Source organism: Lissotriton vulgaris, chromosome 8 (assembly GCF_964263255.1).
Source record: "Lissotriton vulgaris chromosome 8, aLisVul1.2, whole genome shotgun sequence".
Classification (NCBI taxonomy): domain Eukaryota; kingdom Metazoa; phylum Chordata; class Amphibia; order Caudata; family Salamandridae; genus Lissotriton; species Lissotriton vulgaris.
The window spans coordinates 21,854,216-21,877,721 of record NC_141696.1 but is presented as its reverse complement, the minus strand read 5'-3'; the positions used below and the strand labels follow the sequence as shown (position 1 = coordinate 21,877,721).

Genomic DNA, 23,506 nt, shown 5'->3' with positions numbered 1-23,506 from the left:
CCTAACGCAATCGGGGTACCTCAAGGCTCAACGCTATCCCCAGATCTATTCAACTTATATGTAGAACCCCTCACGGAGATTCTTCGAAAATCGCAGATCTCCTACCACATGTATGCTGACGACACGCAAATATATATGAAGATTGCCTGCAGCGATGATATTGACCTAATGAATACAACTCTAAAGAAAGCGTTGCAATGGCTAACAGCCAATCACCTGAAACTTAATGCCAACAAAACAGAATTCCTGTTAATCTCACCGACAAGGAGTCAACCAGAGGTAAAGGAGTGGGCTAAATTGGTGACCGCGCTTAACTGCACTCCGACCCTAGTTAACTCAGCCAAATCCCTAGGAATTACATTAGACGAGAACCTCGTCATGAAGGAACACATTAACTCTATGGCGAAGAGTGCCCGTTTCCACTTGAATTATCTAAGAAAACTGAAACCCTTTATCTCAGAAGCGGATCTAAAACTTGCCATCCAATCGCTAGTTATCTCGAGGATCGAATATGGCTGCACCACGTTAGCCGGCCTACCAAAAACATCCACTGCACCATTAAAAGCCTGCCTCAACGCAGCGGCAAGACTCATCACGGGAACGAGGAAATTCGATCACATATCTCCTCACCTGAAGGCACTAAACTGGTTACCTTACGAAGCTAGAATTAAAATGAAGATAGCCTGTATCACCCACAAAGCGGTCCACTACAACACGCCTAGATATCTAGCCAAGAAAATTAAGCTATCAGGAGGTAACAGACCAACTAGAAGCGCTAAAGATTTGCTATTGCAGCCGGCCTTCTTCCGGAAGAAAAAGACCTATGACCGAGCATTCTCCGGAGCCGCCCCCAGAGTCTGGAACTCACTCCCTCCTAACATTAGGAAGATTAAGAATATTGCAACATTTAAACGAGAACTGAAATGCCACATGATGAGTAAATACCCTACATAGAGATGCCTACAGACCATTAGAATGAACATTTACGCCAAAAAGCGAATCAGACTCATCATGAATAAGCTGAAGATCAATAAGACAATTGACTGAGTACAGCTCAAGCCTCGGCTGTACACTTTTACTGCTACCTCATATTTATGTGATCTCAACCACTGTACCTCACACCCTTAAGATATTACCTCTACCTTACTTTGTTTATCTTTGATCCTTGCTACTAGCTAAACGTATTCAACTCTTATTACTAACTTACTCAGGTAATTGTACTGATAATAATATGGAACCCTACCTCACCGAGCTGACTGTATGTCTATGACACAACCGAAACTCTATGAACCTCTAAATGCTAATTGCACAGGCGTTATGAATATATTTATCTATTCACCTATATACCTAGATAGCTTATCACCTTATACCTTCATATCTGCTTGCTGCTATAACTGTTATAATTGTTATTACAATGTCAATCTGTAATCATCTATGTTAAGCGCTCTGATACCCACGGGTCTTGTTCGCGCTATAAAAAACTCTATAAATAAATAAATAAATAAATAAAATAAATAAATAAACTAAAGCCCCATCCCATGTCTACACTGAAACAATGCATGTTCTGTGATACAACACTTTCCCCAGATGTTCATCTGATGCACAGACTTAAGTCTTCTCTGCACCACATAGTGGGACAGAGCGCCCTACACATCCTCTGGCCCCAGACCGCTAGGCAATTCGGGCTCCAGCAATATCCTCAGTACTCCTTCCTCATCCAAAAATTCTATTAAGGAAAAACAAAAGGGCTCCAATAAACAAACCAGACTTACGTAAAACTTTCTGGTAGACTCTGGCTATAGAGCACTAAATGGGGGGTTGGCAGAAGATCAGCCCACTGCACCAATGTATCAGGGAGCTGTGGCCTCCACCATCATAGACTACACTTATGTGCATTACTCATACTTCAATCTTTGCATAACATACGCTAGCATTCAGAGGCCTGACAATGACCATGATCCTCACAGGTTAGTAGTGAACATTAAATATGATCGGTGGAAGGCCCGGGCAGTGGCAAACTGTGACCGAATGATTGCTGTCAATGGCAAGAGGCTCATCTGGAACAGCATGCTTAAAGAGAAAGCCTCAAATCTGGGCAGAGCCTTTGCATCATATATTAAAAGAGATTTTGCTCAATTGAAGACAGGTGGCGACCGGACGAACACCTGGCAAATCATATTAGAGAGCATATTGTTAGTTGTGATGACAAAGTTACAAAATGCAGGACCAAACACCTTTTCTCATCTAATGGTCAGCAATTAAATGAGTCAAAGAGAATGTATTAAGTTGGTGCGGCATACCCTAAAATGTTTGTGTCTAAGGATCGTGACTTCAGATTTCAAATACCAAAGAGGTAATTCAAGATTAGAAACACACTGATAAAACGGGACGGTGAAGATAATGCCTATGCAAAATAGTTCCATGCCATTTCATCACGAATGGAACAAGCATTTTGGTCTTTGGTGGGATATGACACAAGCTCGTACAAGCAGGCAGATGATCTGTTGGTTTCAAGTAAGAAATGGGAAACTCCCATAAAGTCCCTGTACAAATCAGTAATCACTTGCTCCTTCAAACCACAGGTAGAACTTGGAACATATCCGGATATTACAAAGGGGGAGATATCAAAGCTAATAACACGTTCTCGCTCGTCCAACGCAGTTGGACCAAATGGTTTACCTATGGATCTGGTAAAGTTAGATATTACTTTTTAGAGCACACTGCTAGAACATCCATTCTCACATGTTACTAAGGCTGGAAAGTTGCATGTTCTTGAAAAGGGGCGATTGCTCATCTGATATATAAATGAGGTGCAAAACAAGATTCAACCAGCTATAGATGAATACTATTCCTAGATTTTGAAGGCAAGATGTTTGATAAGCACCTTCAAAATATGGCTTTGGGCAGCAGAAAAAACATTAATTCCATCAACACATATAGGATTCTGCGTAGGCTCTTCAACAGTTGATAATATCACAACACTGGCTCTAATTGGGAAAAAATCCTATATACTGAAAACAACGCTATTCACCTTTTTAGAGGACTATTCCACGGCTTTCGACAAAGTAAACCAGCAATGGATATGGGACAAGCCTATAAAGTGAGAAATAGATCCTAACTTTCTGCACTTTATGATTGAATTGCATACGGAAACATGCCTACAGGTAAAGCTATCAACTGACAATACCCTGTCTTCTAAATTTTGCACTCAGAACGGTCTTAGACAAGGATGTGTCCTTGCCCCTCTATGATTCTCCTTGTACATAGCTAACTTAATCGAGTCATTAAAGTCAGATCAGGGTATTCCTCCAAAAATAGGAGGTATAAAAATAACACATTTGGCGTACTCCTATTATCTGTTGATCCTGTCACAGACGCCAAAAAGACTACAGTATCAACTAAACCAGTTAAAGAGCTACTGCTTGGAGAATGGATTAATTGCTGATCTGTCCAAAACTAAAATCATGCGCTTTGGGCAGCAAACTAAAGCTTCTAGAAGACACTTAAATTGAAATGGTATACAATATGACTATCTCAAAGTGACTTTCGACAGCAAGCTATCATGTGGTCAAACCATTTGGCCACTAGGTAAACAAAGATTACCAGATGGTTTCTAAGACTCAATAACATGTTTGACAGAAAAACTATTAGGCCAACACTTAAAGCCTTAAACATGAAATTAGTTCCATATCTACTGTAAGCATCTCCTGCACTGAATCACAGGGTCATTTCCAGTCTCGATAAACTTTTTATGCATCGTGAACGCAATTTATGACATCTATGAACAGCAACTCCCCACTGTGTTATAAGACTAGTTTTTGGTGTAAAATCTTTAAAATCACTCCACTATGGAAGCACAATAAATTACATCTGCGAATGTACAAAAGCAGCCCCAACTTCACTAAAACTTGTAACATACCAAGAACTGGGTACATCTATATACAAGTATATGGATTTGCACATGTTACTGGTGAGTTTAGAATCTGATGACCTACTTGAACTACAGACACTAGGGCAAATGAATCGATCGGTCTGGAAAATCCCCCTCAGTGATACCTTTACTTCTAAACAGCCAAATCATACAAGCATGTGGACCTAGTTTCCAATATGTACTCTATTAAGAGGCAGGAATATTTAGGATTGGTAAGGATTTTGTTCCGGATGAAGGTCCTGTTGGTGTTGTTTTGTCATAGTGTTCTTGTAAGTGGTGAGGTCTTCTGTGGTTTTGTTGTTTCTCCATTGTTTCTCGAAACGTCTGTAGGAGCGCCTTGCTTCTTGGAGGTCGGTGGATTACCAGGTGGCCTTAGGGGGGCGTTGACTGAATCCCTTTTGCATATCAAATGTATCTGTCCTAAATTGATGTTGTTATGGAAAAAATACTTTTATGCATTTTAGAAATTGTATTTAAGAAACAACACTTTTTAATGGAAATTTTAAGATCAGATGCACTAATTAAGTATGTCCTAAAGATAAACCGCATTTTTGAAATTGTGGTCTCGGAGTTAAGATGCATTGAAATTGGCTGCCTGCATGTAACAGTTTAGAATCCTATCACTTTAGAAGCTTATTTACACTATGTGTAATGTTTTATATCAATTATTGGAATATTCGGCTGATAGTGTTTGGCTATAACCCAGACCTTGTTCATTCAGACAAGATGATCAAATTACTATGTATTGCAATGGCTGTCCCCAGATCTCTTTAGCTTCAGAGATGGTGAACGGCTCTTATACACTCTAAAAATGATTGGTCCGGAAAATGAAGCAGGTTAAAAAAGAAATTGGCGGACTTAAGAAGTTTGAGAGGGTCTGGGCACCTTATTTTGATTTTGGTCTCAAAATCTAGTTTATCTCTCAGGAGATCTTTTCAGCAAGTTCAACTCCCATGTATTGTAATCAGAATTTTAATTTATTATATGACATTTCATATTCTCTTGTAATATAGGTATATTAATCAACACAGGATGAATTGGTATTTGCTTAAGGTTTCTAAGGTCTAATCTTTGTTTAGTTTGTGTTAAATATTTGGCAGTCGATGCTGTTCCAAGATATTATGCATTTCATTTTTCAAATTCCAACTTAAATGTTTATATTGTCTATCTTTTATTGATTTTAGTATTTAATGTTCTCAGGCTAATCAGTGCTATTTAACAATTCTGTATTATTTGACATATTTAAGGAATTTTATGGATGTATGTATGGATAAAAAAACTTTTTGTTATATGGATTTCAATAAAATAAAATATATTGTAATATTTGATTAATTCAATAAACTCTACCTACTACTACACTGTGGTTAGTGCAAAATCAGGAGACTGACTTCCACAGCTATTGTGAACAAGCTCTGTACAAGGTTGTAGGCACAGCTAGGAAAAAGGCATTACCCAGATTGTTTATTTTAAGCACCATTTGGTGTCTTTCTCAAAGCTGTCCGTTACCCCATGTCCCATCTCCAAGGTTTGGAGGGGGTTAGTTTATGGCTGCAAAGCTCTCTTGCCACTTTCTGGTGCATTCAAGATATCTTGTGGCTTCAATTCCTTCTACATCAAACACACCTTTATTTGTCAGTAAAGACAGAGAGATGCTTCCTCGTAGGCTTAGAGCCTGTGTTCACAGCTGGAGTTCAAGAGATTGCGGATGCATTGTATGTGTTTATATAATATTTGTAAGGCGCGACTATCAAACCAAGGGAGCATCATGGCGGCAAGCAGGATACTATAGAATGCTCAGAAAGATAATGCAGAGCTCAGATAAGTGAAAGGCACAGGGAGTCTGTGGGTCTACAACTCCATGTTTTAGGGATTTCCTGATGTTTAGTTCTGAATAAATGAATTGGGGCTGGCCAGGGAGTAGATTTCAGGCTTTGGTCCCTAGAATGGCTATCGATTCCTCCCTTTGTATTGCATCTGGAAGGTGGAGGCTTAAGAAGATTTTCTGATGAGGATCTGAGGAGGCGTGTTGTCACATAAGCCATAAACCTAGCCATTAGGTATTTAGGTCCTGATGCTCTATAAGCTCTAAAGGTCATTACCAAGATCTTCAATAGCACTTGTTTATGAATGGGTAACCAGTGAAGTAACTTTAAAGCAACTGAGGCAGAGGAGCGGCTTGGTAAGGCATGCTGCTGTATGTTCGACTGTCTAAAGTTTTTTTTAGGATGGACTTGTTTGTGTCTACAGGCTATTACAGTAGTCCAGTCTAGAAGTAATTAGGGCCACTGCCCCAGTCTTTCTCGCCATACACATGAGCAAGAAAAATAACTTCTTCCTAGGTTCTTGAATACATCCATCGTGTTAGAGGGGGGAGGAGTATCCTTGGGCCACCATAAGCTAAGAATTAAAATGTTGGACTTTCCTCGTAGCATGATCTCAGTGTTTGGGTATTACATCTCAGGTGATTACATTGCATCAAGCGAAAGACTTCTGTGAGACATAGTTGGAAATTCCCTTCTACATTGGTAGAGAGTTTGTATAACACTAGAAATAATTGAGTATTATCAGCATGAGAGATGTTTTCAATATTAAAAGATGATATAGATTCTATAAGGGGAGCCATGTATACTTAAACTGCCCTGGGCTTAGGGTAGGAATCCTGCAGGACACCAGAATGCAAACGTTTCTCTGTTGACTGGTAGTGACCCAGAGTGACTACTTGCCTCTGGTTGGTAAGGAATGACTTCAGCCAGGCTAGGGCCAGGTGGAAAATGCAGCAGGTCTACAGAAGGCGCACCAGCATGTCATGGGAGACGGTATGAAATGCGGATAATAAATCTAATAGAATCAGCACTGCATTTTTTCCTTATCCAAGGCAAATTTGATGGTCTCCATAGTGTGTTATAGTGCATATTCCATAGAATGTTTGGGCCTAAAAGCCAATTGGCTCAGATGCAGAATATTAGCCTCTTCTAAGAAAGAAGTCAGTTGATTATCGACTAATTTCTCAGTCACTTTACTGAGGCAAGGAAGTAGGAAAATGGGCTGGATTGGTAACTTGTTTTTTTTTAAGGTGGTTTGATTGCCGCGATTTTCCAGTCCAAGGGTACTTCCGCAAAGGAGAGTGAGGAATTCATTATTTGGTTAATGACTGAGTTGATGATCTCTATAATAGTGCGCAGTACCTCCAAGGGGCAGGGGTCAAAAGGGGAATCCTGACTTGCAAGCGAGAAATGCTTGGCATGAGTGTTCCACGCTAATGGTGTAAACTGATTGAAGAATTGGTCTATCATTCTGGGATTCTGAAGGGGATATCATCTTAAAATCAGTTTTTATATTTTCTATTTTCTTTGAAAAAAAATTAGCAATTTGATTACAGAGGGTCTGTGATGGGGGATGTCACGTTCAAGTATTTTAGGGTGGGTAACTAATTTCACAATTTTCAAAATAGTTTTTGAGTTTGAGTCAGCAAGCGTAAGTAGTTAGTATAGTGGACTTTCTTTAATTTGTTGATGGTAGGCTTTGAGAGCCATTCTTCATTGTATTAGCTTCTCTAATTTACAACCTCTTCGCCATCTACACTCTAGCTGTCCACAATGTAGACGTAACTCTGTCAGCTTTTGTGTATACAAAGGAGCTGAGACTTTGGTAGGTAATTTTTGTTTTGAAGGGACTGGAGTGACAAAGGTATGATTATGCGTAGATATCCAGGAGTTAAAGTGCTGGGTGTCTAATGTTGGAGTCCTTGATAGGATGGGCCTTGGATCAGGTGCATCAGTGCTGAGGTCCTGATCAGCTTGCATTTCATTCAATTCATGCACAGTTTTGAAGATGACCGAATTGGGTCCCAAATGGGTATTGGTGCTCTGACGTCTAATCCCAGAGGGGATATAATTGTGGTTTGGCCATGATAAGGTAACTGGAGAGTTAACCTTAAGAGTACCAAGGTTTAAGAAAATCCCATTGAGCGTTTGTCCAGCACAAGGTGTGGAGGGAGATACCCACTTATCGAGACCCAGGGTCTCTAAGGTATCACAGAAATGTATAACTCCGCGTTCGGTATTACAGTCTAAATGAAGGGTAAGAACCCCGAGTAGGGTGAAGTTCAAATATCTAAGAGTGAGAGGGCTTAGGTGTCTAAGAAGCGTACATTTGGAACTGGTGGGCGATAGATCAAAGATCCAGAGAAGGAGGCTGAACATTCAACTTGGGAGCAGAAGCCAAGACTTTCCGCACCTTTAGGACATGTACGTTTGAATGTAGAGCATTTGAGTGTAATGTTATATATTATAGTGACCCTTCTCCCGTGATTCAAGTCTATCTTGTCTATGTAATAGATATCCAGGGAGGAGGGCACGGACGATGCCCAGACGGCTTCTTAAGCCATGTTTCCATGACAAAAAGGCAGTCTAGGTTGAGACCTAAGACCATATCATAGATGTTTTGGACGTACTTACACAAAGACTTTCAGGTGATCAATATTGATAAAAACAAATGGTGTTTCTATGTAGATTCCATCATTTCTAATGTTTGCCAATCTACTCTCTTGTTACCAGCACAGTTTCCCTACGGGTAAGGGTTGAGCTTTTCACAATGGCGCACTAGAGCTGGAGAACAAAAACAGATCTCAGCCATCGGTTCAAAGCAGGGACTCTGTCAAGGTTTCACAAAAGACAAAGAAGACCACCAATGGGAGGCATGAGCTGGAGTGACAGCCCCAGCACCTTTCCATTGAAAGAGAGAGCAGCAAATGGTCAAATGTGGTATAATTCAAATGTTCTTAGCTGATATGTGATCTTATCTTCCATTTCTTTAAGCATTAAACACTTCTATATCCTCAGACAATCACTGGCGTTTCGATTCAGCCAGTTCTTCAACATTCAAGTCCAACAATGTCCAGAGTGTCCTTCCTTATGGCATGGGAACCGTGTCCGGAGTCCTGGCCAATGACACTGTCCAGGTAAGTGGACTGGAGAATGTGCAAGAGTTTTGCAGAATATGACCATGTCTGAGATACACGTGAGACTGAGAACAGAAACCAGGGTATCACTAGGGCTGATTGTTTTTTAATAAGGAAGGTGTCCCTTCCTACACAAAAACAATCATCCTTGCAACGCAGGCACACTTGCACCATGGTGCAAAGGTGTCTGGGTTGGCGCATGGCATCCAATTGAGCGCCAGCGCAGGGGAGAGCTCAGAGATATGTCAAATAAATGTACATATGAGCATCCCTGTGCTTTGGAAGTAACACAGAACAGCACAGCCAAATAGCTTGCGGCACAGTGCTGTGTTACTTCCTTGTAAATATGGCACCTAGTCCCTGCTTTACAAGGTCAGTAAACTAACTGCTATTGCCTGATAAATCGATACGATCTACTTGATGATAGCGGCTACTTTGAAAAAATGTCCACCAGGAAGATGAAAGCCAGGGTACCCTGACTCTTTTCCCTGTCATATTTGGTAACTCTCCTGCTACAGTGCTTCAGAGTCCAATGTGAAGAGAAAGGGATGCACCGATGGGCATATTATCAAGGAATGGTGTTAAAATTGGGCTTGATAATACACCCTTGTTCATTCCCATAGAAGCCTATGTTCTGATACTAACACGGGCTTCTATGGGAATTACAAAGGGCGTATTATCAAGCCCATTATCGTCGTTTTATCGGCGGTTTCCTGCAGATAAAACGGCAGTATTCTTAACACCGGTCCTTGATAATATGCCCCCTCATTTGGCTCTTCAAAGGGCCACCTTCAAAATGAACCTTTAATCTGATTGGAGAGGTGATTGAAAGCCATCAGGGTAATCTTAGAGGGCCCGATTCACAGAACTAACTTAAGACAAAATCCTAAACTTACTACTTTTGGTATTCACAGAAGTTAGGATTTTGTCTTAAATTTGTCTTAAGACAGACTTAAGACAGACTTAAGACAGAATCCTAACTTAAGTCTGTCTTAGGTCTGTCTTAAGACAAAATCCTAACTTCTGTGAATACCAAAAGTAGTAAGTTTAGGATTTTGTCTTAAGTTAGTTCTGTGAATCTGGCCCAGAGTGCACAAGCTGAGGCTTCTACCCAAAGTAGGGGCCGATATGTTCTAGCAGAAGAAAACAAAGGCAAAAAAAACATTTGGCTGTAGGTGTGGTGGCACAAGCCGGATAATGCAGATTGGATGATCTTAACACACTCCCTCTAGCAACTGTTTCTATAGGTTCCACCAGGGCATAGATCCCAGAAATCACACGTTAGCACAGACGAACATACTTGTTCGGCTTAAAATATGCGGGCAATTTCAAACGTAGCGCATCTAGGGAGATGAGTCACGTTGTAAAGCCCTGCGTCACATTATACCTGCACCTTGTATAATGTATGCAGGGTGGGCGATCCCATGCTGGAAATCTTCATAAAAGTGACGCAGTGAAATCTACAAGATTCCACTGCGTCACTTCTAGGATGCCACCACGTCAAAACCTTACGCCTGCTTGAAACAGGCATAAGGAGAGACGCAGTGTAGTGGTGCAAAGGTTTCTCAGGATGGCGCATGGAAAGTGACGCATCTCTACAGATGCGTTACTTTCTTGTAAATCTGCCCCTCAATATTGGGGATTATTTACAAACCCCTTGCGCCACCTGTATGTCACTTTTCCAGTGTTAACAATGAGACAAAAGTGGCGCAAGAGGCTTGTATATCAGCCTCACTGTGTTTAATAACAAACATATACCATATTTACCTATATTAAAATTAGAAGCAGGCTTTGGTGCCTGCTTAGGGTTTTTGTGCCCCCAAGCGGCAGAGGTATTGAAATTGAGGCAGAATTTACATGAGTGTAGAAGTCTGCAGCAGCTAATCACAGCCCATGAAAAAAGTGCTGGGATCACTCCTCAACCAGGACACACTGGGACATAATCACTAGAACCCCCAGAGGGGGATTTGAAGTACTCGCAAATCATGATACACTTTAGTTTTATAATTTATCAGTTCTATTGAGACTGAATTCCTAATTTCTACTGAATTGTTGCAATCCTATGTTGTAATCCATAATAACTGCCTCCATTGCATCTTCATTTTTATTGTAAATTGATGCTTCAACAAGATTCTTTCTGCTGGTGTCAGAGTAGAGAAGTTCCTTCCTTTGCAAATGAATTATCTCCAACATAGATTTCTCGCCTCAGGTGTTTGCAGATGGGTGTAATACCTGTAATGCCTTCACTTGTCCTCCCCTCTGTAATTCATGAAACCGATCCTCCTCACCATTGTCTATTACATGCAGATAACCTCTCAAAAGACACCTGGGTCATTCAGGAGTCACCCACTGCTGTTTCCTTCCTTTGTCCTCATGAATTCTTAGCAAACTTTCTTGAAAAAATGTAAATCCTGAAATAAACAATAGACAATGGAGAACTCACTGAGAATATGTTTACCCTTTAATGTTCTAGAAGGAGACTCCTAATCTCAAAACAACCTGACCCTTGGCATCATCTACCTTTGTGCCTTCTTATGCCTGACCCAAGTTAGCGACGGGGGTGGGATCAAGGATTCCTGTTTTCAATGACTGAATGCCTCAAGGCTGGGGGTTTCATCAACCACTCAAACAAGGGGGGCCCTGAGGCAGATATGAGGCAGAGAGAGCAGGGGAACAATCAAAGAGCAATCAAAAGAGACACTCTGCTGAATCTTTATGAAGAGAGATGCATAACGCTGAACAAAGTTCTAAGCGATAAGCGGCATAAAGGTAATGTCCAATGCAAATATGATTTAATACTTGAGAGGTGGACCAGATGCTTAAAAAAACATCCAAGCAGGATCGCGGCTTGTACACATCCGAGAAGCCAAGCACTTTCCCTTAATGCCTCATATCGCTTAGAACTTTGTTCCGCATTATGCATCTCTCTTCATGAATATTCGGCTGTGCCCATTTTCCTCTGGACAAAGTCACATGCTGGCCTTATTTTGGAGCCCTTCATGCATTATGTATTAATTTGCGTAATCACTCTGTCTGCCCTTCAAAGACATGGGTAGTCGCTCTGGATATCTAACCCAGGTGCTTCATATTTCCTTTGCTTGCACACAAACCTGTCGCCCTGAAGAAGGTGTGACCCAAATGTGGGTCTGACAACGAAACGCGCATCGGCGCTGGAGCCCCTGTTCCTCCCTTGTTGGCATCTCCCCCTTGGATAACAAATCTGACTATTTACTGTATCAGTGCTTTACAAAGACAACCAACTGATCTTGGGTTTTCCTTATCACCCTAAACTATCTGAATTTTCTATTGTTGTAAACCTTTTCTTGGATTAATTGATTGTGTAAGGCACCATGTATTGCATTGTTATCTGATGGAATGTTTGAGTATGTTTGAGTCAGCGTTTGACTGTTTTTTGAAATTTTGTGTGTGTGTGGCTTAGGATGGTTGTAGAGTTTGTGGAAATGTATTGTCTTTTATGTTTTTCTTACTATGTTGACCAAAATATCTAAATAAATATGATATCCCTAACTCACAAGTATTCCTTATTATAATTAAGATGGGTACCCTGTTCTGGACTCTTTTTATCTATATCAGTGACGTACAGCACTTCATAAAGAATTTTCAGGCAGAGTGTCTCTTTTGATTGCTCTTTGGGGGTTTGTCAAGCGGTGTGTTAGAAGGGATGTCCTGTCTTACTCACTAGGTTACATTTCATGTACCTGCTTTTTCTTTTCTTTAATGAAGGTATTCACATATTAAATTACAAGATAAGTCTGAACATTTTCTGATTTCTTTCTCCTTTGAGGTTGGAAGTCTTGTGGTCACCAACCAGGCCTTTACTTTGACCTCTGCTGAAGACAACGTCTTTGCCAATTTTCCTTTTGATGGCATCCTGGGACTGTCATATCCCGATATGTTTGGTGATGGAACGACCACAGTATACGACAACATGTGGAAGCAGGGTTTAATCCCAGATAACCTTTTCTCTATCTACCTGAGCAGGTAGGTGACGTTTCCTATGGTAATAAGAAAAGGTTGAACAGAGTAAGATGTCAATCAAAAAGAAGGATTCCCATTTAGAAGGTGAGAACATAGTGACGTTTTATAAAATTAATACCTTCTAAAAATTATTAATAAATATATTATAATTAAATTACTTCCCAACCTATTCCCCTTCAAACCCACAGCCCACAATGAAGACAGAGTTTCCTCCCCACCAACATAGTGGTCTGTCCACCCGACTTAGATGTGGTCAGACCACAGTAAGGGCCATCAGAGAATTGGCTGTATGCCCATCTGCAATATTAGGATAGGCGGAAATATAACTGTATAACATCAAGTGAACCTCTACTGATTTATTGATTGAATGTTTATGGTCACTAACTTTGATTTTACCAGAAACACTTGGTTTTCTGATATCAAAAGCCTTGTCTTGATGTCTGAAATAAAAATGTTATGTCATTAAAGTATTTCAAACTTACAAAGTAACTTTTACGACTCAGGGGCCAATTCCGATCTCGCTTGGAAAGCCCAATGGCCGACTCAGTCCCATAGAGCTTTTCGACCGACTCATGATCCGGGGCTCTGAGCCACAGAGTATGAAGCACTGCAGAGCTGACGGACTCAGGTCGCTTGGAGCCCCATTGACGTCAATAGGAGCCTGTTGTGCGTCGCGCACATAGGCTTCCATTGTGAAAAATGTACATCTTGGAAAAGGGGGCCACCTGTTGCATGTTTGCGTTGGTGCCCCCGAAAAGTACATGCATGGGTCCCGCTGTCCAAGTCATATGGCCCCGGGTGAAGGTGGGTCAGGCGCAGACCCCCGAAGAACGCTTCCGGGAGCTTTTTTGAGCCAGAGGCTCTGACTCACACCTGCAGCCCGCAACGCGCATCGTACTTGGCCACCCGGAAACCGTACACATTGCACTGTATGCGACAGACAGATTTGAGTTGCTCGGCAGGCATCGCTGAAGGGTACAAGTCGGTCATGGCATGAGGCTTGAAGCGCATCATACTTGCTCGATCATACAGCTGAACGAGTCGCACAGAAATCTCGAGAACAACTCGGACTCACTACTGACGGATGCCGCTAAGAGCCCTTCCGAGCGAGATCAGAATTTGCCCCTCGATCTAAATTGTAAAGAGGAGGGTGTTTGAAAAGGAAGTCCCGTCCCCCTCTCTTTCGGTAGCCAAAATGTAATGTATTGATGATTTGGAAGAGCAATTGTGTACACAAATTATCAATCAGTTCAAGGCGCCGGACTCAGTATGGAAAATGACTCACAGTGGGGAAGCTGTTCCTCTAGGCCCGCATCCACTTCGAATCATGACAAGTGGCCTCAATGTATCTTGACAATGGTGTAGGGGACCTCTGCATAATCGCTGATGTCGTTTGTTCCAAGTGAAATTTTGCTTCCTAAAATTAGTCAATGTTTCTATAACTGAAAAAGTTTTTTTTTACAAAAAATGTGTTCACTTGGAATGAATGTGAATGCAAGGATAGGAGGTCTGCTGTTCTTCTCAGGCCTCCACTACTGTGTTCTCAGGCATTTGCAGAGGTTTATAAAATTCCTCTTTCCTCATTTTTATTCATGAGGCAGGAGGTTGGCGACCTCCTATGAATGTCACTTATGTGCAATTATACACTAGTCACATTGTAAAGTGCATGCCTATTTTCAAATCTGTCGGTGCCATTTGTTCATACTGGTTTACAAATGGGGCTTAGTGCATGCACCTCACTGTTATTTCAGTCACATTGTAACATTAGCAGGAGGTGTTTGTGAAACACTGTAATTGACTCTCTGTAGAATACCCTGGTCCAATTCAGAAGGGTAAACTTAGACCTCAGGCGTAAACTTAGACTTCAGACCAAGATTTATCTTAGGTAATTGGGCCCTTATGTCTGACTTTTTTACAAATGGTTGCAATTTGTATGCAACTATCCAATTGAACACGTTAACTAAAATAAACACCTCAAGAAGTCACCTGGCACACCCATCTTTACAGAATGCCAACTACACATCTTGAGTATTCACAAAGGTATATTTACACTTTTGTGCAACTTTACTACTTTTCCGTATTCACAAAGGTAAACTGAGACCAAAAACCTCAATTTACCACTTTTCGGTATCCATAAAGGTAAACTTAGACCAAAAATGTATCTTTCCTAGTAGTAACTTGCCTTTGTGAACTAGTAAAGTGCAGTGTGAGGAGTGTCCTCCGCTGTTGGGGCTGTTGACTCTGCCGATCAGTGTGGTACTTGCAAGGGAGAGGGTGACTGATGGAGACTGTCCAGTCACAATACTAACCACACTCTATGTTATTCCACTCTATGCCACTGTACGTCAGCACACTGTATGCTATTTCAGTGTACGCCACTCCACTGTACGCTACTCCATGCTCCGCTGTTATGCCATACAGACAGACACCACAAATTAATTGTACCAATGAATAATTCTAGAAAAGAAAATAAGCAGTTTTTAAATTACAACTTTGCATTTATTTATGCAATGGTTTATTTGCATATTTTTTCAACATATTGAGTCATATATATTCAACATTGTCATGTAATTGTGAAATCATTACATTTCAAGAGCTCTCAGTGAGGAAGGTAAGGGAAGTGTGAGAGTTGTGAGGGACTGGGTAAAGGTGTGACTGTTTAAGAACATCGCGTTATAATCAAAAAACGCCTTTACAATCGAAGTAGTATGAGAGTTTCCAAGTTACATCACACATAGGTTGAAACAATTCTTTTCTTTGAATCCTATGGTGTGTTAGGTTGGCGTAGTCTACGTTTCGACCCCCATGTACGCTAAAGGGTTATTGATGCCTCATGTTGGGGTCTTCGTCAGGACAGTGAAAGTAGAGAGCCTATAAGATAATGCGGAGGCTATGATTAGATCACTGTGTGGTGAGCTGTCTTTGAAACAGAGAAGAGATCGAAAATTACATACATCAAAGGACAGTAGACATCTGTGCCATCCTTGAAAGGGCCTGTGCGCGCTCCTGGAAGTTCTGGAATACATAATATAAGGAAAAAGTCTCATGGGACTAAATTTGGCTCGGGCGCCAAGTTTTGTCGACTAAAAAAAAGATGAACTGGGGAAGACTTACTTGGACAGAATTCCTCATTGGAAAATGGACATCACTGTGTCAAGTGTGGTTTCAAAAGATCATTCCTTGGGTTCAATGCGCAGCGTGCGCCGTTTTGGGGAATTAACAAGATTGGGCAACTTAGTTGTAAAAGAGGATTGCATACTGGTTGATGGCTACAACTATCGTGAGGTCAAAAATAACTGGTAAGTGGAAACCGGTATACCGACATTTAAAATGGCAAACCACAAGACTGAGAGAAAAGTTCACTCTCGTAAGTTATGGTAACATTTGAAATATGGGTATTGAGTATATCGTTAACGGGCCTGCCTAGCATGCAGGGATATCCTGGTTAATCTTACCTCTTCGGCGTACAAATGCCGCCGTCAGAGCTCGCAGCTATCTCGATGAATCTGCGGATGCTCGCGGTGCCGCCGCTGGATACTGACGGTGGAAAGGAGGCTCGCCTGCTCTAAGCCAATCACGGCCGGCTATTGCCGAACGCCATTGTCACCGCGCAGTGCGTGAGCAAGGGAGCGTCTGTAAAGGTGCCCAGAGGAGTTTTGTTAGGCAGCGAGGGATTGGGTTAAAGAGTAGTTGCTTAAGGAAAGGAATTGTCGGTCGATTGAAGAATAAAGCAGTGTTTGTATCGAGATTGTGTTCTGACTGGGCAAGGATAATGGCACATAAAGCAGTCTTTACAAACGCCGAATAGTACAATGTATAGATTCAGGGAAATATGCATACTCAGTAGGGATCACGGTTAAAATACATGGATCACATCACAAAATGTACATTGTAATTCAATAGTGATATTAATATCCGACTGTGCATCGTTTGAGAGAAATATACATATTTAGTAGGAATCATGGTTAAAAGACCTGGATTGCATTGCATGGTATATAGTATAATACAATGGTGATGTTAGTCTCAGACTGCTAGTATGATGTATTAAACCACAAAATGTGGAACATATAGGTGGTTAACTCCCAATGGGTAGCAAGACACTTAGTGAAAATGATAATCATAACGTACGTTGTAGTTGCAGATGTCAGACATCTATTGGGACTAAGGCAATAGCGGAACTAAGGCCATTTGTAAACCTTATGATATGAGTACTCAGGTTTTATTGGATAAGTCTGAGGGACATAGTGTTTATTCTGGGTTTTGACCCGCCATTTGGGCATAGTTAGCATCTAGTTCATTGAGCCCTCTGTTGATAGTGTTCAATTTATGCATCCATTTGCATTCTCTGATGTTCAGGATGGAGTTCAGATCACCTCCTCATGGTCCCAGGGAGATCTTTTCCAGTACCACCCATCTGATTGATTCTGGGGTGTGGTTTTTTCCCCTGAAATGATCCACAGGTGGTGCCCCAGTCGTTGAGCAACGAATCCTGCTGCAGTGTTGGAATATTCGATTTTTCACCTTTTGCTGGGTTTGACCAACATACATCAAATCGCATGGGCATAGAATTGCGTAGATCACTCCACTTGTGTTGCAGTTTGTGAAAGACTTCAGATCTATCGTAAGGTTGTTGTAAGTTATTTGCTTGGTTTCCCAGCATGTTGGACATACTTTGCACGTAGTGCATCTGAAATGCCCTATAACTTCTGGTAGATTCCATAGTCTTTGGATAGTACTACACTCCACTCTATAGCACTACACACTGCACAACTCCACTGGTTGCCACTCCACTGTAACACACTCAACTCTACTCCACTCTACTCCACTTCACTGTAATTCACTTTACGACAGTACACTGTACAACAGTACACTGCATGACTCTCTCCTCCACTTTACTGTTCCACACTCCACTTAATGACAGTCCACTTGATTAAACCCCTGTTATAGTTAGGAAAACTTTACTTTCTAAACAAATAAAACTAAAAATATGCAAACATTTAAATTTGAAAGTTATAGTTATACCTTAAATTTATACATCACACAGCACCTTTATATTAGTATAGCTTTATTGATTCTTTAACTCCAAACTAAACTTAAACTACACACAAAAAATGCAATTTGCAACCTTATCTGTATTACTGTAATTTATAGTTTATGCAACACCTTCAAACTAATATAGCTCCTGCAGCTCATGCACTGTGCATTTAACCCAGTAGCCCACTACATTAACTAAAACGTGCACCTTCTCCATGCACAGCTTAAACCGTTTTCTATTATATCACTTCTACCTTTTAAAATAATAGTTATTATACTAATAGTTATGACACCACAAACAACATATCTTGACAGAAGACAGTGCATTGTACAATCGTGAGATATAGTTAATGTACTGTGGCTACTGAGCTTCGGCGATTTATGTTTTGGTGGATGTAAGCTCTGTCTGCAGTTGGGGAGCTGCTTGTCCACGGAGGGTCCTCTCAAGTCAGTTAGAACTGGTTTAAATGCCAATCACAAGTCTGCGGTGGGTGTGGTTTCAGCCAAAAATCTGCATATGTACTCTTGCTACTCTAATGACTTGTGCTTGTTTTATGTAGGATAAATAAATATACTAGGCCTGGGCGGTAAAATCCGCTCCGGTGGTGGAAATTGTGGAATTTTGGCAATTCAGCAATCTTTGGAGAACGCAGAATTGCTTAAAATTCCGCGATCTGCGGCGTAGCAGTTTTTTTCCTTGTTCGCGCTTTCAAAATGTATGTTCGTGCATGAGGTAGCGACTCATGCGTGAAGAGTTTTCCTATCCGTTCGCGTGCGCCATGAGATTTTGGTAGCTGGCTGCACGATCCTGCAAAAGTGTGCGATCGTGAACACGGCATTTTGATGCGCCATCGGACATCTCCGTTCGCGAACAGTAAACACGCATCGTAAACGCGTGAGACAAGTGAAACAATATGGCTGTGCCAATTGGCGACCACATGGGCAAGTTCACCAGATATTTCCCCCCTAGCACGCAAATAGTGTCCCCGAACAGGAAAACCGCATCGCGAACAGGCAGAACAATGGCGCGTGCTCACAGAGATATTTTAGATCTTTGCGGAACTTTGCGGAACACGACTACGCAAATTCCACCCATGCCTAAAATATACCATAGCTGGTTTATAGTGAGGAATGAACATTTATATTTATAATAAATGTCTATTTTTGGGAACTAATTTTAGGTGTATCTGTTGAAGTGCAAGGGCAAACACAGTCACTTAAAGCGAAAACATCCTCCTGCTGGAGAGGGCTGGTCTTTTGATTTATATCCTCTGCTTGGTTGGGAGGGAGTATAATGTGAGAGATATGACAACAGAATACTGGTGAAAGAGTATTGATTGGGAACCCCTTTATATGTAGGCATATATTGTTTCATATATTTTTAGAAAACATGAGGCTGGCAAAACAGTTAAAGCTGCCTTTAGGCCACACTTAGAAATAGGGAGGCAGGTCCATCTGAGTTGAGGGTCCAAAACCATGGCACTCACAGAGCCTGGTCTTGTGTTCAGAGCTTGATGAAGCTGCTGACATCTATTTAGAAGAAAATTACAAAAAACAATTTGATGGACAGAATGTAGATCAATGTCTTACATTCACCCCAGTACAAGGATCTGGGGCTAAATCCATCATTTTTTTCACTCCACACCACCCTGGGTCAGATAATGGCTTTATGCAAATCAGCTCTGACCCTGTGCCCCATGGGAACAGTCCAGTCCGAACTACAACAGCCATATCTTTCCCAGACCGGAATCAAGCATCCGAGGACCGGACCGGTTTCGTGGTAACACCTCTCATCAGCCCGGCTAGCTTGACTCCAGTGGTGTGGAGGCCCTGGGACCCACGTCTGAGCTACCCCAGTACACTCAGGGAGAAAATTACAAAAAACAATTTGATGGACAGAATGTAGATCAATGTCTTACATTCACCCCAGTACAAGGATCTGGGCCTAAATCCATCGTTTTTTGCACTCCACACCACCCTGGGTCAGATAATGGCTTCATGCAAATCAGCTCTGACCCTGTGCCCCATGGGAACAGTCCAGTCCGAACTACAACAGCCATATATTTCCCAGACCGGAATCAAGCATCCGAGGACCGGACCGGTTTCGAGGTAACACCTCTCATCAGCCCGGCTAGCTTGACTCCAGTGGTGTGGAGGCTCTGGGACCCACGTCTGAGCTACCCCAGTACACTCAGGGAGAAAATTACAAAAAACAATTTGATGGACAGAATGTAGATCAATGTCTTACATTCACTCCAGTACAAGGATCTGGGCCTAAATCCATCGTTTTTTGCACTCCACACCACCCTGGGTCAGATAATGGCTTTATGCAAATCAGCTCTGACCCTGTGCCCCATGGGAACAGTCCAGTCCGAACTACAACAGCCATATCTTTCCCAGACCGGAATCAAGCATCCGAGGACCGGACCGGTTTCGAGGTAACACCTCTCATCAGCCCGGCTAATGTGTGACATTGATCCACATTCGGTCCATCACCTGTTTTGTTTGCAAATTCCGCCATAAGTGCGCTGGGGATGCCCAGACGTGGGTCCCAGGCACTCCACACCACTGGAGTCAAGCTAGCCGGGCTGATGAGAGGTGTTACCTCGAAACCGGTCCGGTCCTCGGATGCTTGATTCCGTTCTGGGAAGGACATGGCTTTTGTAGTTCGGACTGGACTGTTCCCATGGGGCACAGGGTCAGAGCTGATTTGCATATCGCCATTGTCTAACCCAGGGTGGTGTGGAGTGCAAAAAAACGATGGATTTGGGCCCAGATCTTTGGACGGGGGTGAATGTGTGACATTGATCCACATTCGGTCCATCACCTGTTTTGTTTTCATCTATTTAGAAGAGGTTTAGACCGTGCCACAGGAATGTTGGCATTGTGTGAGAAATACCTGATGGAGGCCATGCCTTTTAGATGATAAGTCTCCTGGTATTCCACAATTCTGGAGCACTCTGAAGTATCCTTGAGGTGATGTGCAGCACAGTATAAAACATGGTTTAGTAGCAGAGGGGGCTGATAGCAATGGCAGACTTGTGGAGCACGGTGAGATGTCTCCTATGTGTTGCATAAGTAGCTGATATATGAGTTGTGTTTATCAAAGATGGTGCTGATGTGCTTACAGGGGTGATATTTCTAAGATGAATCATGCCCCAAGTTTTGAGTGTTGATTAGGTCTCTTTGAAGGAAAAGTGGGACCGGACGTGCAGTTGTGATGATTTTCTGTTCTTCGCGTGGTGGTGTGGATGTGCACATGTGGGGTACATGAAAGCACCATGTCTACATGAAAGGTAACACTAGAAATGTCATCAGTTGATTGTCTTATTGGGAAATGTTCTCAAATTTATCTTCACAGCTACGGAGAAAGTGGAAGTATGCTGACCTTTGGTGCAATTGACCCCTCATATTACCTTGGAAATATCTACTGGGTGCCTGTCTCGAAGGAGCGATACTGGCAGATTAATATGGAAAGGTACTGAAATGAAAGCATGAATGAATGAATGGATGCTGTATCCTGCTGTTAGATATGAATACAAAATAAATCAAACAGCAAAAAAGTAATATTGTAAATTAGGAAATACAAACTGCGGGATCTCGAGAAAATGTAAACTCAGGGCCTGATTCACAGAACTAACTTAAGACAAAATCCTAAACTTACTACTTTTGGTATTCACAGAGGGCATTTACTAGTCTTAAATTAGGATTTTGTCTTAAGTTAGGATTTTGTCCTAAATTAGGATTTTGTCTTAAATGTGGATTGTGTCCTTAATTAGGCTTTTGTCCTAAATTAGGATTTTGTCTTAAATTTGGATTTTGTCCTAAATTAGGATTTTGTCTTATGTTAGGATTTTGTCCTAAATTAGTGCATTGTCCTATATTAGGATTTTGTCTTCAGTTAGGATTATGTCCTAAATTAGGATTTTGTTTTAGATTAGGATTTTGTCCTAAATTAGGATTGTGTCTTAAGTTAGGATTTTGTCTTAAGTTAAATTTATGTTTAACTTAAGTTTGTCTTAAGTTTAATTGAAGATAAAATCCTAATTTAAGACAAAGACCTAATTTAATACAAAATCCTAATTTAGGACAAAATCTTAATATAAGACAAAATCCTAATTTAGGACAAAATCCTAACCTGAGACAAAATCCTAACTTAAGACAAAATCGCCATGAAAACTTTGGAGGAAACTAGTAATATGCTTGGGCCAGCATATTGCTAGCCTCACACCACCGCAAGACTGCCAGGGATCGCAGATCCCTGGCAGTAGCAGTGGATCTGTGGCAGTCTGACTGCCTTATTCAGAATAAGCAGGTGGACCGTCCCCATAAGTAGGGTGGTCCAATGGACTGCCGTAGTCATAATAAGGCCCAATATATTTTTCTTAAGTAGACCAAATCTTCAATACAGCAAGGGGTCATTTGTGTAGATCCTGGAAGATTTTCTCAAAGAAACTAAATGGTGAAATAAAAGAATAATGAAAATGAGTGGGAAAAAACAGCTATTTGTGACTGCATTTCCATCTGTAACTTCTTGTCACAATGGCCTATTTACAAAAACAATTCACCGTTATGTCCATCAGACACTTCTGGACTCAGCGATATATAGGTTTTGTAGGTTACCCAAAAACCCTACAATGCTTTTTCACTGTGTACCGACTATAAAAAGAATGAAAAATGGGTGTTGTAAGAAAGTCGATTATTAGTTGTGGTGTTTGAGAAACCTCGCCAGGGAATAAATTCACTATCCTGTATCAGGTTCAGTTAGGTTACTTTAATTTAAACTGTAGCTCTGTCCTGAGTAACTGCGGCACTGAGCAGTCAGCCTTAATTGAAAGGACATCAGAGTAAACAATTATCAGCACTTAAATGGTAATAAGTAAGAGACAAAGCACAATAAACATCCCACTCCAAATTCATAAAACTAGTATATATTTTTATCTTTAAATAGACATCATAAAGACAAACTTCAATTGAAGGGAGCTGGAGTTATGATTTTTTAAAACTGTTTATAAGACACTGTCAAAGTTCATGCTGACTCTCACAATTAGAAACGTTTCTGGTTCTTTTCCTTGTCTATGGATTAGTTGACTGAGTCGTCTGCAACTTCAGTGTGCAGTTTGAAGTAGGTGAATGAGTGAAGTCCAGTGGAATGGTACAAACCTTTGGTCTTGGCTAGAACTGAAGGCTATCGACAAACCTGCAACACTCTGCAGTGGTAGCAATCTGAAGTCTGTGTACCGGGGCTTTGACAATGATAGTGTGATGAGTGGCAGTAGCATATGAAAATCTGGTTCTTTAAAAAAAAACATTATCCTTGAGCTCTAGACACAAAAGTTGCAATTCCTACTGGAGCTAGAGTAAATTATAGCACCAGCCATGGGTCCTGGAACTTTTAGGCACCTTGCTGGGATTAAAACTCTATCACCAAGAGCACACGAGTGGGGTCCAGGGCAATTCCTGTTGGCACAGGTCAGCTGAGCTCTGCCGAGCAGGACTTCTTAAGCGTTGTAGGTCCTGGAACTTTGAGAGGAGGCTAGTCAATGAGCCCTTGGAGTCCATTTTCTGGTCCTTGGCATTAG

At 41.4% G+C, this 23,506-nt stretch overlaps 1 protein-coding gene across 1 annotated transcript in view; it reads left to right on the top strand.

The window, feature by feature from the left end:
• Nucleotides 1-23,506, top strand: part of LOC147693263 (pepsin A-like) — a 65,045-nt gene that overhangs the window by 21,945 nt on the left and 19,594 nt on the right. Inside the window, exons 4-6 of the mRNA XM_086933205.1 lie at nucleotides 8,773-8,891; nucleotides 12,697-12,893; nucleotides 21,286-21,402. Coding sequence (XP_086789331.1) covers nucleotides 8,773-8,891; nucleotides 12,697-12,893; nucleotides 21,286-21,402 — 433 coding nt within the window. The remainder of the gene's footprint in view (nucleotides 1-8,772; nucleotides 8,892-12,696; nucleotides 12,894-21,285; nucleotides 21,403-23,506) is intronic.